This window comes from Solanum dulcamara, chromosome 11 (assembly GCF_947179165.1).
Source record: "Solanum dulcamara chromosome 11, daSolDulc1.2, whole genome shotgun sequence".
Lineage (NCBI taxonomy): Eukaryota > Viridiplantae > Streptophyta > Magnoliopsida > Solanales > Solanaceae > Solanum > Solanum dulcamara.
Window position 1 is genome coordinate 63,145,251 of NC_077247.1, and position 18,711 is coordinate 63,163,961.

The 18,711-nt window shown below is 37.5% G+C and overlaps 2 protein-coding genes across 6 annotated transcripts in view; one reads left to right on the plus strand and one right to left on the minus strand.

Moving 5' to 3' along the window:
- LOC129872474 (probable magnesium transporter NIPA8) overlaps positions 1-698 on the plus strand; it is a 31,488-nt gene extending 30,790 nt beyond the window's left edge. For both annotated transcript variants that reach the window (XM_055947457.1, XM_055947458.1), the window contains one exon: positions 59-698. In XM_055947457.1, the coding sequence (XP_055803432.1) occupies positions 59-292 (234 nt within the window). In that variant the 3' untranslated portion in view covers positions 293-698. The remainder of the gene's footprint in view (positions 1-58) is intronic.
- Positions 699-2,231: 1,533 nt separating this feature from the next.
- The window catches only part of LOC129872012 (transportin MOS14), a 64,632-nt gene continuing 48,152 nt past the window's right edge, over positions 2,232-18,711 (minus strand). For all 4 annotated transcript variants that reach the window (XM_055946841.1, XM_055946840.1, XM_055946842.1 and 1 more), the window contains 6 exons: positions 18,320-18,412; positions 17,804-17,991; positions 11,801-11,912; positions 3,618-3,802; positions 3,132-3,248; positions 2,232-2,751 (listed from right to left, as the gene is read on the minus strand). In XM_055946841.1, coding sequence (XP_055802816.1) covers positions 2,527-2,751; positions 3,132-3,248; positions 3,618-3,802; positions 11,801-11,912; positions 17,804-17,991; positions 18,320-18,412 — 920 coding nt within the window. In that variant the 3' untranslated portion in view covers positions 2,232-2,526. The remainder of the gene's footprint in view (positions 2,752-3,131; positions 3,249-3,617; positions 3,803-11,800; positions 11,913-17,803; positions 17,992-18,319; positions 18,413-18,711) is intronic.

An 18,711-nucleotide genomic window follows, 5' to 3' on the forward strand; every position in this document is an offset into this window, starting at 1 on the left:
TACTATTCCATGAAAGATATTTCATGCTTACATATCTAAAGAATATACTTTCACGCAGGCTGCATGTTCAGCATCACTAGGCTTTGGAGACGACTCGCTTCATGCATCTTCAGTCCTGGTGATGCCAATGGTTTCATCGAAAATTACAGGCTTCCGAGGAGGTGGCCTTGATCGGCGGGTAAAAATATTAGCTGCTCGAGGACCAGGTTGGAACAAATTCACAGTTGATAAGGATAGCGAGACAATCCTGGAGACAACTGCAATGCTGCCCCAAATTATCAATTTGGACTAGGAGAGCGTGGCATTGGTTTGTGGAGAGGGACATGACAATGGTGTTAATTTCTTCTTCCTTATGGAGAATATTCAAGGGTGTCTTTACTTCCCATTTACTAATTGTACGCTTTATTATTCCACTGGTAGTCTGTCAGAAGGCAGCAGATGCTGGGACGGGGAGGGGGACAGGATATGTTTTAAGAGGTAGGCTAGCTAGCCTGATTTGGAAGGGGAATAATGATAGAATATTCATTTATCTCTTTCATTTTATTAATAGAGGCAATTAATGATAATCTTATAATCGTTTTTATAGTTTACGAGACTACTGGGTTGTACTGTGACTGAGGCAAGATATGGACACTTCGGCATTAGCTGTTCGTTGTTTGTAGTTTGAGCTCGCGTTATTGTTTTTCTAGTGTAATTAATGTTTTGGTTTCCTGTCTGGTGCATATGATTGTGGCTGCAACCTAATCAATTACATAACCTTAAACAGAGAATTACATGATTCTTTAGAAATATGAACTCTAGATATACTAGCAAGAGTCAAGAATTTCGATTGAACGGCATGAGTATTTAAGCAGGAAGGAATAGGGTGGGACAATTAATAACTAGGCAAACATTAAACAGCTTGACTGGAATTATTTATTTTTATTTGCAATCATTCTGTAAGTTCAGATGTGATTTACTAGTTTAGTAGGCACATCCCACATTTATATGAAGTTTAATAATATTAATCTGCATAAAACAGTTCTCAAAAATTATTCATATGAACTTCTCAGTAATCCGAGTGCACTTTTCACCTTTTTCTAACCCTTTTTAGTTAGAATTTATTTTATCACTAGTTTGGAACGTGCGTTGCATGTTTATTCAAAATACTTCATATAAATTTTGTATTGCAAATGATATATTTTATCACCTTCAAATCTATTGGTGTTTACTAAAAAAAATTCCATTTTTATGATAGAAAATACATATATCTTTCTAATTAAAAGAATACATCCTTAATTATAAAATTAATTAAAAATGTGTAAAGTAAAAATAATTTACTATTGTACAAATACAATATTCAAATAAGTATACTAAAATACTACATGCTAGGCTAATGTATACAAAGCAACAAAGCATTGTAAATTTTCAATAATAATAACAAAACAATAGAAGCCTATACAATTAAAACAAACAAGAAACATAAACATTAAACAAAACAAACAAAAAGAGACGAGAAGAGAGTATAGATATTTTCTCATATATTTTTTTCAACTGTTTTAAGTGTGTAAAATATAGTATCAAATGTCTCTATTTATAGGATAGGATTGAGGAACACAAAGAGTTGTTATGAATATGACATTAATCCATTTGAGATCATGGATGAGAGGTGAGAGTAAAAAATATAATGAATATAATTATTAGTGGGAGTTATATATATTTACATAATAGAGAGTTAGTGAAAATAAAATTTATGTAATGTACTTCACATTAATAGAAGTATTTATATATAAAAAAGAATATAATATAGATCTATATGATTTTTCTTCTTTTTGTGAAGGGCAAACATAACCATTCATATTTCCAATTGGAAGATGAACAAAACAAAATATTCATGAATTTACTCTAGCATGAAATTAATACAAAGAATACATATTCAAGAGGCTTTATGGTGGTTAATTCATGTACTAATATGATGATTTACTATTTACTATTTAATTTATTAAATAATTTATAACATTTAAAATTTAATGTAAGGGTAAATCCATAATCTAACTTTTGCCTAATATTCTTCCCACCCTTAATATAGTATGATGATGATATGGTTATAGTCCTACTTTCTAATTTGTATATGAGGCGATACAGGTCCGACACCTATATGTATAATAGAATGACCAGCTTCAAATGAAGTACTGACAAATCAAAACGTTATAGGCCTGTTAAGTTGGTTGCTGTTTATTTGGAAAGTAAGATTTGTTAGAATAAGTTATCCTCCATTTTATTCTTCTTTTGATGATTCTTTTACCCTACTTGCCAATTGCCATAAATGATCCATCAGTGCCTCATTGATATGCTGTGTATTACAAGACTGATTTCTATATTACAAAATTGGGGATACTGTACATTGGTACAAAAAAGGCACAAGTTCTCCAAGAAGTTGAGACTCCTTGAGAATGATGATGGCTGCGTTCCAGGACAAAACTTAAATAGAATGAAGATGCTGTAGTTTCAATATTATTGGAACTTACAGCAGCAATTGCTCAAATTTCAAGTAAAATTTGGTGAATTGCGATGCCCATCAGCAAATTCTCTCACTAAACGCTTCAGAATTCTCCCCCCTTTACCTTGCATATGCCCATAATCACTTGTTCCTCCAACGTTTCGCCTACTCTCAATATAGTCTGAAGCAGCAGCAGCAAGTGCTTTAATCCAAAGAGGAACTAAAGACTCTACTTCGCCCTGCTTTAGGTACTCAGCTGGTAAATTCTGTACCTGGGAAATGATTATTGGTCACACAAAAGAACGTTTTGATACAACTCTCCCAATAAAAAATGGTCTAAATGCAATTCTCTCAACTTATTATAGTAGCTGGAAATAATTCCACATCCGGAGAAGGAAAAAAGAATTAACCTGCTAATGGGGTTGAAATAAGTGACAGACTAGCACTCAGAATAAAGCTAATATGTAAGAAATGCATTTTTTTTATTTTATAGAAGTAACAATAGCGACCATCTCATTAGCTCATATAAGTGCTGCCTTCTTTCGAGGAAGTTTGCTGTGCATGAGCAGCAGGATCAGTTTTGCTAAAATAAATGAGAAAGGCACTTAGAAGAGGAGATAGATAGATAGATAGAGAGAGATAGGGGACTGACTGCGGAATGGAGCCATCCATGTAAGGAATCCCAACAAAGATGAGCCTTCCAGGTGGTTCTTTCACTTAAACTGCACATAGCAGCCAATTGCTGCAAAAGTGTTGCAGACTTGTGAACCTGTTAAGGAGACCATAGTGTCAGCAAAAACAACAACATTGTCAAAAAGACCAAAGATTGAAATCATCCAACTGTAGTGTTCAAAGACTCCTGCTTTTGTTTCAACTGGCTTAGGATGCTCCACAAATAATAGTGAGCCACTTGATCCTCATGATAATATTTCCTAGTTAGAAAGGATCCCATTCTGGCAAAATTGGTTCTACACTATCTTGCATATATGACAGTTGAATTGTAATTCAAAGATAAGAGCAACCTACGGCATACTTGCAAAATAAATGCTTTAGATACAAAGCAACCTGCACCAAACTTGATTGCTACCACTTTTTTCTAAAGTATCTTGAGGAATAGACATGGGCTGGTTCAATTTACCCTTGACATTGCAGAAACACCAAGTAAAGCATACATTAGGTTTGACAGTAGGCCATCGCCGCTGTGAGATATGACTTGTATTGCCATAGCATCAATTGAACTATCAGAAATACCAACTATGCCTTCCAGTTCAGAACCATGCGCAAGGGATTCAACTAAAGCATTTAAGCCAGCCTCCAGGAAACCTGAAGTACAACATCAAGTTAAGAGTTTCTCATTTATACTTGAATAACACATCATTATTAGATGTATGCAACCGCATTTTACTAAAGGTCAGAATCAGAAGAAAATTTCGATATGATGAATAGGCCATACTCAACAGACATAACAAATCATGTAAAAAAAAGTGAAAATTCATTATGGTGCACCATCAAATGGACTTCACAAGATTTAGATTATGGATAGGGATCTGATCAAAGCTATTTTCATGTTTCACTATGACTTGCGGTTCTCATTAATAGCAGATCGTATTGGACATATTTAATGTAGCAAGTTTCGACATTTACACTTTGTTTGGATGGTGGTTTCCCATGGTTTCATAATGTACGGTACTGTATGGTATGGTACTATACTGTACAATACACTACTATGTTTGGATACACTGTATGGTTTGCTATTGTTTAATGATAATTTTGTTGTTTGGTTTGACTGTATGATAATGTATCGTAACTGATAAATTTACGAAAATACCTTTAATTATTATAAATATTAATAATAATTGAAGAGATAACAAGCACAATTGAAGAGAGAATTTCAATTTGAAATCCCTAGAAGCTTCAAAAATTGTTGCGGAGGAAAATGAGTAATACGACGGTGAAAGTAATAGATATATTAGGGCAACGTTTAATAAAGAATAAAGGGTAAATTAGAATTATTTAAAATTAAGTATGGTATAATTGAAAAAAAAAATGTAAACAATGAGATACCACCAAATTGGTGGTTTCAAAAAGTGAGGGTTTTCATGGTTACAAAACCATGAAACCAAATCATACCACGGAAAACCACCATCCAAACAAGCTCTTAAGGTATTGCTGGATAGGGAAGCAGAGATGGTTCGGTAACGACAGCCTAAGCATTTTTGTTCCAACCACCTTCAGCATATCAAGTAAGATGGACATGACAATTCATCAAGTTCATAAGTTTCAAGATAGAGGAACCTTATGGAATTTGACATTCAGGAGGAATCTACAAGATTGGGAGATAGAGGAATTCTAGAACATTATAGAATTATTCTATAAGAAGAATATCATATAGTCTAAACAGACAGTTGGAAATGCAAAGACAGCAACACTGCTAACGCCGCCACCGTCAGGATGGTGGTAAAGTATTGGGGGTTGGCAAGGCATATCATTAGCTATCGAGACCCACACTTCACAGAAAACTTAAGGAGAGAGTTGTTTGAAATACTTGTCCTGGAGTTGCACTTCTCCACTAGTTTCCACTCGCAGACAAATGGCCAGACGGAGCGACTCAATGCCTTACTAAAGTGCTACTTGATGCACTTTGTGAGTTCCCATCAGAAGGTTTGGGCGTGGTTGTTGGACATATCCCAATTCTCCTATAACTTGCAGTAGAGTGAGTCAACCGGGTAGACACCGGTCGAACTAGCTAAAGGCCAACAACCACAAACTCCACATTCACTACTGTCTGCATTCGAGGGTAGGAGTTTGGGGGCTTATAATAGGTCAAAGGCTTTGAGGAGCAATTTGACATTGCCAAGTTCTACTTGGACAAGGCAGCAAAAAATATGAAGTAATTTGTTGACTGCAGACGTCGTCCCATAGATTACAAGGTTGGAGACATGGTCTTGGTAAAGTTTAATCAGATGCAGTTCAAGGCATTGCGAGGCGTGCACCAGAATTTGGTATGAAAGTATGAGGGCCTGTTCAGGATCGTTGCTAAGGTAGGCAAGATCTCATACAAGTTAGAGCTACCACCTCATCTCAAGGTCCACCCTGTCTTCCATGCCAATGTCCTCAAGCCATACCATGAAGATGTGGATGTCTAAGCAGAGGTCAATCAAGTCGGGCACCGATTACCATCACCGCCTCTCATGATCGAGAAATCAAGGCCATTATTGACTATCAATCTAAGAGGAAACAAGGGAAAAAGGCCACTGCCATGTTTCTTATCCATTGGAAGGGACAATCACCGGAAGAAGCCACATGGGAACGATACGAAGACTTGTGGCGGTTTAAAGACAAGATCCGAGAGTTCATGCAGCAACAATGCGTCGCGATCGTCGCTACAGTATGTGGGGGAGAGTGTTATGACCTGCCACTTCATCTGGCCTTCGTGGGAAGATTTTAGAGTTATGGAGAGGTTCTTGAGAAGACTCTAGAATACCCAAGAGAATTTTCTTGAAAAGCTTCGAATGCTCTAGGCATGTAGAGAATTCTAGAAGGACTCATTTGTAAATATACAGGGACTTGTATAGCAATTATTATTTGCACATTAGCCTTTTAGTGAGTTGTATAAATAGTAGGGGCATTCATTTGTAAACCATCAAGTAAATCTTCCAAGTCTTAAGCAATACAAAAGCCTTTTTAAGCAAGCTCTTGTATCTTTCTTTAATCTAGCATTTCCTTAGCGATCTAGAGGCAAAAGAGCATATTTGAGCTTGCAAGATAGTGAAAGATTCGTGAGCGAGTTGTCAAGTGCTGCACGGTGTGCTTAGTGAAGTCCAAGTCCATGACATTAGGCTGGACGATTAGTCGGTAGTATAGTGTTATCTAGTTCTCTTTTATTAGTATTATGATTATTACTCTCCTACTATCCTATTCTTCGTTTTTATTACTTGTTGCTTCTTGTGCTTCAGTTGTCGAATTATGTGTTGTTGCTACTGTCCTTGTCTCCATAATTTTCTACATGGCTTCTTTACTATTGTAGTTCCTTTTCTTACTAATTTTGGTATGCTTTACCTAAGCCAATGATCAATCAGAAATAACCTCTCTACCTTCACAAGGTAGGAATAAGGCTGCGTACACACCACCCACTCCAAACTCCACTTGTGCGATTACATTGGGTATGTTGTTGTAAATTACAGAATATATATCATTAGTGGAATGGTGTCAAACATTTTCAAAGTTCCCAAATAGAAAAAGGGTAATCTCTCGACTTGAGCTTTCTGGAGGTTTTCTTTTTAGTCTGGATAGTGGGCTGAATAAATTTGTTTCAACCTCATCAGTTACAAGATGCAATGAATTCTTTTGACAAGTTAGGTGCTGAAAATGCATATTATAATGGTCGATATAATAAACACATACACTTGTGTGTGTGTACACACACACACGTCTCTTTTGGTTGGGTTAGTTGATAACAATGGGTGTATGATAATTTCCTGATTCTTTATACAGGCAGGTATGTGCAGCACTTCAAGGAAAAAGGAGAAGTTAGTTGGATAGTTTTACATTTGCTTTCTTCCAACAATTTTGGAGTGGGGCCAAGACGGAGGTGTTGGAGACTGTGGTGTCATTCTAATAGGTCGGAGATATTGAGAGAAGTCCTAATGTATCTTTCACAGCCATCATCCCAAGAAGGGAGGAAGCACGAGTATCAAGGGCTATAGACCTATTAGTCTGGTGAGAAGCTTTTATCAGATCATTTCTAAGGTTCTTTCCAATAGACTAAAAAAGGTCTCGAACAAGATAGTGTCTACTTCATAGAATGCTTTTGAGTAAGGTAGACATATTGCAGATACAGCTTTGGTGGAAAATGAAGCAGTAGACTCCGGAAGTAAGCTACGAGAACCGTATCTATTGTGAAAGCTTAGACATTGAGAAAATATATGTCTATGTCAACTGAGATTACTGGATTTCATTCTGCTGCATATGGGCTTAGAGGACAAGAGGAAAAATGGATCAAATTTTGCATATCTATAGTCAGATACTCGGTATTTGTGAATGACAGTCCATGTAGAACTTTTGGTAGCTTAAGGGGTTCAGACATGAGGATCCGTAATCACTCATGTTCACATTAGTTGTGGAAGCAACAAGCAGAATGATGGATAGACTAGTTGTATAGGGACATTTGAGCGGCTCCTCAGAAATGTTCAGAAGTCAAGGCTTTATTTATGTTAGATTTTCTGTGAGCTAGTTGAAGTTGCTCTCCTTTTGAGAAGCTGCTTCGTTCCTTGACTTCTTTTCTCAGTCAAGCTTCCTTGTTCCTTAGTGTAGTCTCGGTCCATAGTGGAAGACTCCGTTCCTTATAGCCTAGTCACCTGTTATTCACGGATGACACATTAGTTCTTTTTGATGCCAATAGGAATCAATTGCAATAGAGGCAGCAACCGAAAATCTGAGAAAGAGGATCACCTATGTTAGCTGGTGCTTCATTTTCAAAATTCGGGGAGAATGTGAACCACCTCCGATAGCATTTCCAGGTAGTTCACGAATATGTTGGAAGAAATTGCGATGTCTTGGAATACAGTGGACCATGCCGATGCTAGTGAAGGAGGATTAATTAGTAAGGCAAGCAAGCGAATATGTTAGGCATGTGATATTGCTACGTTAGATCTTATATGAGTTGTATGGAGAGAGGAACAAAGGGGTTTCGAAGGAATCAAACATGATTTTGTACATTTGAAGAATAGCCTTTTATCTTTAATACATTTTTGATGCACCCATGAGGTTCCTATTTGTATGGACAATTGAGTGTCTTTCATAGAGAAGCATTTATTTTTGTAGGTCTCTCTACTTTTTGTTATACCGCTTGTATACAATAGCTTTTCCCATTGTTCAATGACCACTTGCTAATGTGTTGTCCAATGAGCTTGTTGTGGTGGACAATGCTAAATTTGTTTGGAGTACTTGGCCAATGTCGACAACTATAAAAGATTTCATGTTAGTTAGACCTATAGGAGGAAAAGAAGGTGTAGAACATGTGATGTACCGCTGTACGCTCTTATGTTGTATATAGAGGGAGAAGAATTTGGAGTTTTAAAGGATTGCACAACTTAGTGCAAGACATTGCACTTATATTAGTTGTTATTAACCTTTTGTCCACCCATGAGATCCATCTTCGTGTAAGTTCTCTACTTTTTATGATATATGTATACTGAGATTTTCCCACTACATTACCAGTGTTGTCAAAGGCGCGCTTAAGCCCTGAAGCGAGGCTCAAAACGTGTTTAGCGCTAAGCCTCGCTTTATGTGCGCTTCAGTGTGGTCATCAAGGTTCTAAGGCAAACTTTTCCTTGCCAATGAGCCTCTTTGGAAGAAGTGACACTAAACAATTGATATTTCACTTTATCATACATTTTTTTCAATTTCTTTGGTCATATAATTGTCATTCATGTTTATAATTATTGGTGTTGGACTAAACATATATATTTGTATCTTTTTCTCCCTTTGCGTCTTTTTTCATTAAAGCCCACACTTTATTTGCGCTCTGCGCTTAAAGCCCCAATGGACCTTAGAGCTTTTTTGCGCTTTTCGCCTTTGATAACACTGTACATTACAATATTATTATTTTATTAAAAAAAGGCATATCTTTGTATAAATTTTCAACTTTTTATAACATTTCCTACTGAGATTTTTTGACAACATTAACAAAATTATTACTTCATCAGGATAAAGTTCATCAAACTTGAGGAAGGGGATTAGATTGAAAAAGTTGTGTTATCCCTTGATATTTTATCACAAAAATATGATCAACCAAAACATGCAGGAACGGTCGTTGAGAGAGGAGCAACGCCTGGATAGCCGTCCAGAAAGTAGTGGCACCAATTGCTGAAGAGAGGAGTAGAGAAGAAAAGAACACATTGGCCATGCAGCAACGTACACTGGTTGGCATCGCTCACTGGTAGTCGAAGATATTTGAGTCTACCAAGATTGTAAAGGTTGTGATGCAATGTGAAAACATATACCTATGCTAATATGGTAAGTAAACACTCTATAACTAAATACACATATTCGAAGATAAATCTTTTTAGGTTAAAAATACCCAAAGGGCCAGCGGCGCATGGTCTGCAACTCAGGATAATAGTCGGTTCTCTAATCTGTTCACTTAAAAACCAGACTTTTACTTGTGGCAGGATTCGAACCCATGAGGTGGCCCTAACCCCCACATCACAAGCTACACTCTTACTACTAGCCAAAAGCCCTAGGGGCTCCCAAGATCAAAGTCTTTAAAAGCAAGAAGTGAAGCACATGATGTACCGAAATTTAAAAATATTAAACATACATGAATTTAGTACAATTAAAATGAAATTGTAATTAAAATAACTAATTTCAGCATCCAATATACAATAATCTCAATATTAATCCAACCCCTTTGTGAGAAATATAGGAGAAAAATATTATTGAATTGTGTCTCTACATAATTACACTAAGACCTTATTTATAGACACTACAATACAATCATTTTTCAAAGTAAGATTCTATACACTATTCTTGTTCCTATTTCTATTCTAACACTCCCCCTTAACCTAATGCATACAAGTCATGTGAACCAAGCTTGTTACATATGCAATTATTATGACGATCGATGGGGAGCTTGGTGAAGATATCTGCAAGTTAATCACTCGACTTCACAAATTTTGTAACAATATCTCCCGAGAGTATCTTTTCTCTGACAAAGTGACAGTCAATATCAATGTGGTTAGTTATCTGATGAAATACTGGATTTGATGCAGAATGTCGATATACCGGTCGGGTTGCTACCTGGAAGACCACACCGGACTGCTGGGACAAGCTTAGTATAGTGTCTACCCTATATAGCAGGCTTTATAGTCGCATTGCAATTATTCCACCAGTACGGGTCACTTTGTCCGGATGTAACAGTGTAGTAGCAACTGCAGATGGGGTCGACATGAGACGTCGGCGGACATATGCTATTTTAGCCACGGGAGAGAGTGCCACCATAATCTAGCCCAAATATCTGAGTATACCCTTTGGGCAAAAGTGAATCTAAAACAGAGATTGTATTATAGTACGATCTAGTCAAAGGTGGTGCTCTCTTGGGCGGCGCGTGGAAGGTCATATCACAGCAGCGTCGGTTGTGATTTGGTTGCAGGGAGACACTGTACTATTTGGTGGTGTTGGTTTTTGCACAACATTGACGAAAAATGAAACTACGTAAATCACGTCTAAGAGCCACCGAAAAGACGCACGAAACTACGCAAATCAGATCTGACGAGTCACCAGAAAGACGTACGATGCTACACAACTCACATATGAGAAAGTAATCCGAAAAGATGCACGATGCTATACAAATCAGACATAAGAAAGTAGTCACCGAAAAGATACACGGTGCTACGCAAATTAGATATGAGAAAGTATTCACCAGAAAGATGCATGGTACTACACAAATCAGATATGAGAAAATAGTCACCAGAAAAATACACAATGCTATGCAAATCGGATATGAGAAAGTAGTCACTGGAAAGATGCACGGTGCTACACAAATTAGATCTATGAAGTCACCAGAAAGAAGCACAGTGACTACTTTCTTTTTCCCAGATGCTTCTCAAATTAGTTCTCAACATGACTATTTTCTTGCATATAGTATTGCCTCAACTTTTGCTAACATAATCATTAGTCAGACATGCGGCTATATGAGTTATAACCGCTTTCCGGATGCGGAAGTTTTTTTAATTTTTTTTACTCTACCAGGATCGTAGAAGCTTTGATAGTATATGGGAAATATAGGAAAAGAATATTGTTGAATTTTGTTGTTAAAATAGAAATAAGAACATGAATAATATATAGAATCCTACTTTGAAAAAGATTGTATTATAGTATCTATAAATAGGGTCTCAGTGTACTTATGTAGAGACACAATTCAATAATAGTCTTCTCCTATATTTCTCACACCATCAAAGTCGAGATTCAAAGAAGCGACATTCTTATTAGACTGACTTTGTGCACCATTGTTTGAGGTGCAAACTTCTCTATATCACATGTCTTTACCCATGAAGCAATAATCCCTCGCTTCGCATACTATGTTTTTAATAATACTGCCCAAGATATCCTATAGAATATTCTACAATTTCTTCCTTATTAAAGTACAACAAATCTAGATATGTATGAATATAAACACATATTCTCTATATATTCTAACAAATATCAATAGTATGTAGAAAATTAGGTGCCACAAAATGAAAACATTTAATGAAATGTTAGCAAAAGTTAAAGCAGGATATTTGATGGGTGTGGGGCCTTCAACTCGTTTTCCTGACTTACATGACATAAACGACATTGCTGCCAGTGCTGCGCCACGGTGCATAGCAGTGCAACATATAGCTGCCTTTTGAAATGATAATTCAAGGATGGAGCCAGAAACTACTAACACTTCCTGAGACACATCCATAAAAGAAGGTGTCAAAAGTCACAAGTTGTTTCTCTAATTATGAAAACAAAATAATGACGTTCATGATCTATTCTTTTTTTTTTTGGAAATAAGCACCTGCATGTAGGTAAACAATAATGGAAAAACTATATATGTCACTGTCATATTTTCATGAGTGAGAAGAGAAGAAAAACAGATAAGACAGACGAAGAATCTTTCAAATAGCTAGCAATCATTTGTGGTTTTCTATACGCTGACCGAAAGAACTAAAGTACTTTGGTTTGCCATATTAAGGAAACATCAGAGCTGGGTATAAGTGGAAGATGGAAAAAAAAAAACTCACACAAAAAAAGACATTAGCATTGCAATCATAAGTAGACCTGTTGCTCTTATTTACAGAATAAGCTTTAAGCAACAGCATGGACTTGTTGCTCTTATTTACAGAATAAGCTTTAAGTAACAGCATGGTTGCTTTTAATAACTGTTTGATATCAAAGGTTGAGGCTCCTTGTCCGCTGAAATATTCAGTAACTTTTGACACCTCTATCGATGTGAAGATGAGGTTGAATCATCTGATCAAGGGGGAACAATTGTGGCAAGAACAATGGCAGTCACTTTGACTCAATACGGCAGGGAGCACGATCACTTGAGGAGAAATATAAAGGCAGATGGAGAGGAAAACGAGCTGGGGACATAGGCATGAAAGTCACACCTTGAGACTGAAGAAAAATGAAACTCGGTATATAGAATTACTACGCCATGTCTTGAATATGAAAATGCAAGTACCAGGACCAATAAGTGGTGCTTCACATGTTTAATCTATATTGATAAGCAAAATGGAGTTACCATATTTTGATTCTAAAAGAAGAAAACTTTGAGAACCTAACAGAACTCAGAACCAACTAAAAGGGTCCAGTAGGAAGCTTTAATCACACCGGAAGGTTTTCAGGCCCGGATTTATCTTTGACAATCTATCCCCAAAACCCATCTTCTTTAGCATGTTGATAAGAACGGTCCAGTTCAGCATCTCAAATGCTTTCTTAAAATCAAGTTTGCATAGAATGCCCGTTTCTCCACTTTTGATTTTGCAATCCAAAACTTCATTGGATATTAGAGGGGCATCAACGATCTGTCTGCTTTTATGAATGAACTTTGTTTCTCAAAGACCAGTTTATTAAGACCCTCTTTAATCTTTCTGTCAACACCTGTAACAACCCAAATTTTTTTAAGATAAGATCCGAACAATTCTTCATATGCGTATAGGGTCGTACCGGGTGATTCTTAATTGCGTATAGGTATTAAGATCAATTCTTTAGTGTGGGAATAGATTTGGAGATGGTTTAAGGTCACAGGAATCCTCTAGCACAAAGTGGAGTTGAAAACTTCTTTAACCAATTGAGTTTCGATATCAAACAACCACACTTTCACGGACGGCAATACGGAGGGTAGAATGTTTCACGGACCATACATCATTCCGTGGAAGCTTGCTGCTTTTTTTTCCAGAAACTTCTTGCACGTCTTCCAAGGTTATTTTGGTCCTTTCCAAAGCTTTTTAGCCCTATTCTGTCGTTTTTGGGTGTTTAAAAGAATTATATCAATCAACTAACTAGTTTTTCTCTCATAATCATCAATCTAAAATCCGAGTCTCAAGAAATTCACTCAAAAACTCACCTAGGAGTTCTTCCACTCTAAAAACTCCATAAAAGAGTTTCTTTTCTCAAGATCAAGCACCAAGATTCCAAGAAAACTAGTGTTCTTCCTTAGGTCTGCCCCTTTCTTGCGAATGTTTGGGTAGTGACACTGTTACGTTTTTGTAACACACTGCCATTTTGGAATTTCTAAATTAACCTGTACCTTCATGGTAAGACGAAGGGTGATTAATAGATTAAGAATGATGTGGTATGACTTATTTGAAGATTCAATGATCGTATTTTAAGTTTTGAAGTCAAGCAAGACGAAAAATAAAAGTTGGCAAAATTTATCGCAAGTTCCTTTTATAAGTTTCTCTGAAATTTGGGCCAAATGTCTTGGAGCTTTTCTCCCAATCTATAAAGAGCACAACATATCAAATCAAAGGTCTACGAGTCTAGTTTTGAATGCATCAAACCGTTGGTCCATATGACTTCAGAATAGAGAGATATTCACATTTTTGCGAAACGATGCATGCAAGCACGTGAGATGGGCCAAGGTTGGTGGAAACTTTATATAATCAGCCACCTTCATTTTTTTCTTCATTTTTACGTTCCAGCGCTCTAAATACAAAGAAAATCCCCCCAAAATCCATAAAATACTCCTTAGATTTTAGTGATCTTATCTTGCAAGCTTCAGAAAAGTTGCTCTACGTCGCGAGCTCATCATTTTGGCATTGTCTTTAGCTTGTCATTGGATTGGAAGCAGCAGGCGATGCCTTCTTGCTTGTGTAGTTGGCCTTGCCTGATCCGTTGAGCGAGATCCCTTCCACACGGGACTCTAGGATCACTCTGGCCGACTTTCGTCTTTGTTCGACCAGTCGGTCTCACAGTCAAGCTCCATTAAAGGGCCGAGGGAAGAAATTGGCGTGGGGAAGAGTGTGCAACAAAAAAAATTGAATAGAAAGAGAAGTCTTCATGGTATATCTAAGGGGGTGCTATGGCAGCAAGGTGCTATCCCTATAAAGTGTTCTGGGCATTATTACGAGGGTGTAGGAAAAGGTTAATTGATTGCTTATAATTGTCGAAAAAGGTATATTAAGGCTATTTCTTTCTTTCGGCATGTTTCCTTAAAGCTTAGGAGAAATACAACAAGATTGTTGTTGTTGATGTACTTGTAGAGATGATTGTTGGCTACTTGAGTTGTTACGATTCTTCCTTGTCGGGATTATGATTCTGTTAGCATTGTCCCTATGTTGGGCACATCTTAAAAACTATTCGTATAGGTTGCTAATAGCTAAATTACTTGCCTTCAGCCTATTGAATTGTTGTTGTTGCCCTTGGGGCTATTGTGGTTAGCTGTAGGAATGAGATCTTTTCCTACGGGGCAATATTGATGTCAAAGCGGGCTATATGCTGCCTATGAAGCTATATTAATGCCTAAGAGGGCTATGTGCTGCCTACGGGGCTATTAGAAGGTATTGATTGCCTTCGGGGCTATTGAAATGTAATGATTGCCTATGGGGCTAGGGGAGTACTAATAGAGGTATATAGACTGAATTAATACCTTTCGGGCATATGTGGGCTCGAGTATGTGGTCTTGTTTGTTGTTTGCACCTACCGAGCTTATGGAGGCTTGGTTAGGTTGTTGTTTGATTATCTTTGGTATGCTTAGATTCATGCATAATTATTATCTTGCCTTACATGCTCAGTACATTATCTCGTATTGACGCCCCATTGCGTAGGGGCGCTGCATTCATGTCTGCTGGTCCCGACAAATGACCCGATAGACTCCTTAGCAGCATAATTGACTTCTATCAAGTTGGCTTGCCCCTTTCTTTCGGAGCTGCTAGAGTTTAGAGGTTTGCTGGCTTTTGCTGTAAATAGTTTGGGGTAGGTCGAGGCCTTGTCCTAACCAAGCTTTACAAGTCTTAGAGGCTTGCAGACTAGTGTGTTGGGTTATATAGCCACGTTATTGGCCAAGTTGGCCTTGTTTGTTGATTGGTTGAAGTTTGATAGTTGTTTGATGTATTGCCCATATAGCGTTTATACTTTTCAAGATACCATGATGGCTTCGACGACCCTAATAGGACTTGTGTGCTGGCTATTGTTTTATATGAACTGTTGTGTAACTTTTTTCTCTATAGAGCTGTTGACAGGGGCGTTGCCGGCCGAGAACTTATTTTTAAGCCGAGATATACTTGTTTGTTTTCGTGACTGTGTGTGGCTGCTATGCGTCATTAGCAACTGGTTCAGCAGGATCGGCTCAGGCCTAAGTTTTGGCATTAGGTGTCAGTTGCACCTCTTGAGTTTGGGGTGTGAGTTTTCTTTCACAGTGCTCGATGTTGCCTGTAGCTAGATTTGAGTGTTGACCAATGAAGTATTGGTGTTGGCCTATTCTCTACCAAAGTTGAGATTTCAAATCTCCATCCTTCCACATCAATTTTCAAACTCGTTGAAAGTTGCGCACCTGAGTTTTTGATGTAGACTCGAGATCCCATACGAAGTGTTTCCTATTTTTAGTGTCTACGACTCTACATCTATCCCAATAAACCCTCCACATTGATCATCGAGATTTTTGAAGGTCTGTGTCCAGGTGTGTATAGGCACACCAAAAATTTTCATCCATAACAAATCGTGTGAACTGCCAATCGGAGCATGGGCCATTGTCGGAGACCACCACGATAAGGAGAGATGCCTCCCATTCCAAAACCAATTCCCAACCATGGTTCTTGTAGCTTCGTGTCTTCGAAGGAAATTGGAAGAGAAAGCGATAATGATCCATAATTGTGACTGTGATACCACATCTGTTGAGGAACCACTTCTGGATAACATCTGAGTTTGGGCTAATGTTAAATGGATAATTGAGGGTCCCAACAAGACACCTTGATAATGGGTTAGCATTTTCAGTGACCTTTGGAGGTGGGGCTGAGATCTCAGGCCAGTGTTCGATCTTTGATGCCTCAAAGTCTGACCTGAGTGTGGTACTGGTGGTCGAATTGGTCCTTGAAATTTGCGTTTACCCAAAAACCTCAGGATCCTTTCAGCTATATCTACCCAGTCTTTGTTGTGAACTGAGTATGGGATGATGATCACAGACTTTTTCGCCCAGCCAAACCTCCATTCCTATGAACCTTCCGTAGACATTGTAATTTTGATATACCGTGTAAAGAAATTTCTGCTGTGTCATTCCCCATCTTTTATAAAGATTTCCTTGCCCCTTTAATGCTTGCTTCAGAATCACATGCCCAGTGTAGGTTTCCATCGATGTTAATTCTGCTGGAAAAGCAACTGCTCCTTTCAATGAGAGTACACCATGAGTCCGCATTATTAATAAGCTCAAAAGTTTTTCCTCCTGCAATAGAGATACTCCCCCCCCCCCCAATAGTAATGACCAGATTGGCCGGAGAGGTACCTCACCAGTAAGAGAGTTACGAGGAGAGAGAAATAGAGGGCACCTTTACTCAGTCAGAGAGAACATTTTTCAGAGACTGGAAACTAGAGGAATGTCAAAGTGGATGGGAAGAAAATTCTTGATTTTGGATTGCTTTTTAGAGTGTGCTTTCATAGGTTTGAGGGAAGAGTAAATGAGTAATAGTAGACATAGAGTAAAAATAAATATAAGCAATGATGATGAAAGGAAGACATTTTTGGGAGGTGAGAAACAAAAAGCACAGAACAAGCAACAGAGCTACAATTAGGTTTAATAGACTTGTTTGGAAAGATCACGGGCAAAGGAGCTAAACGGGTTGAATTTTCCCTTGAACTTTGCAAATGGTTTAAATTTGCACTTTAGCTGCTGATGTTAGCCCATAAGGGAAAAATCGACCACTTTAGGTAGGACAGCTAATAGAGGGCAAACTTGTTCCGTTTCTCATAGTCTGGTGGAATGTTTTACTCTTTATCCATTAATAAAAGTATAAGGGTGATAAAAGAATAAAAAACTACAACATAAAATGTTAAATCATCAGATATTAATAAGTAGTAAAAACATGCATTTGGTTAAAATCTTTTCACCTGAAGGAGCTTTGTCCTCATATTTCAAGTTCCATAATCAAAATCAGTGTTTGATTAATACATGTGAGAATGAACTTTTTAATTAAACCAGTACTTCTCGGAGACCCTGTCTGGTTTGGATAATGTTCCAGATTTAAGCAGTCTTCCTACGATTCATTATTGTACAAATAATAAGTTTAAAACTTGCGAATATGATTTTAATTAATTTTGTTATCACATCTATATAGACATAGGAAAAAGGTAACCAAAAACCTTCGGAGAGCAGCGGATGAAAATAGACGCGAAATTAGCAAAGGCCTCCACCAGATCAGGCTCTTGATCACATATATATGAGGAAGTAAGAGCCATAATTGATGTTGACTTGGAAAATCTTTCAAAGATACTGACAAAAAGATGTCCATATTCTTCTCTACTGCCAAACTCCTCAATGAGAACGGAAGCTGCAAAAGTTAGTGATCAGCTGAGACAAAGGTAGTTGTATTGGAAATACGAGCAACTCAGCTAAGTTGACGGTTGCCAACTCTTACGACTATCAAAAAAAGATCAGGTTCAAGCAGAAAAAGACACAATGACCTAAAGCTGTTTCCTGGTATAAATTTCCACAGCCAAAAAACAGTTAAAGTCTTTGCTTCAGCACTGAAATTAAGACTTGTTCTAAGCAAAGGTCAGAGATATAATGATACTACTTTTGCAAAAGGGCATAGGGGAAGTAAATACATCTAAGAATGAAGAATTGTACATGTGAAAGCTCAATCTATAACTCTCTACCTGTTCTTATGTAGCAGTCATGGCTTTGGAATGATACAAAGTTAGTCGACAAACAATTTAGCACTCTTGGCAAAACAGACGTGAAGTGCTGACCTGCAAATGTAATGCACCCAAGCAGTAAGTAATTTATGTGATCAAGGTCATAACTTTATCTAGAAAGATACTATATACAAGAGACTATTTCAGTAAATAACCTGTTCTTGTATTGGTTTGGAAACCAATAATACCTCGGACTTTTAAATGGCTTATATGTATACTTTGTTAATATGTGCGAATGTCTGGAAGAGTGGGGGCAGGGGATTTTTGAGGTTTCGGTGGTTGGAACTTATCTTTCTTGACTAGAATTGATTGGTTATTTGTACGGATGTTAAATTGACAAGATACTACCGTGG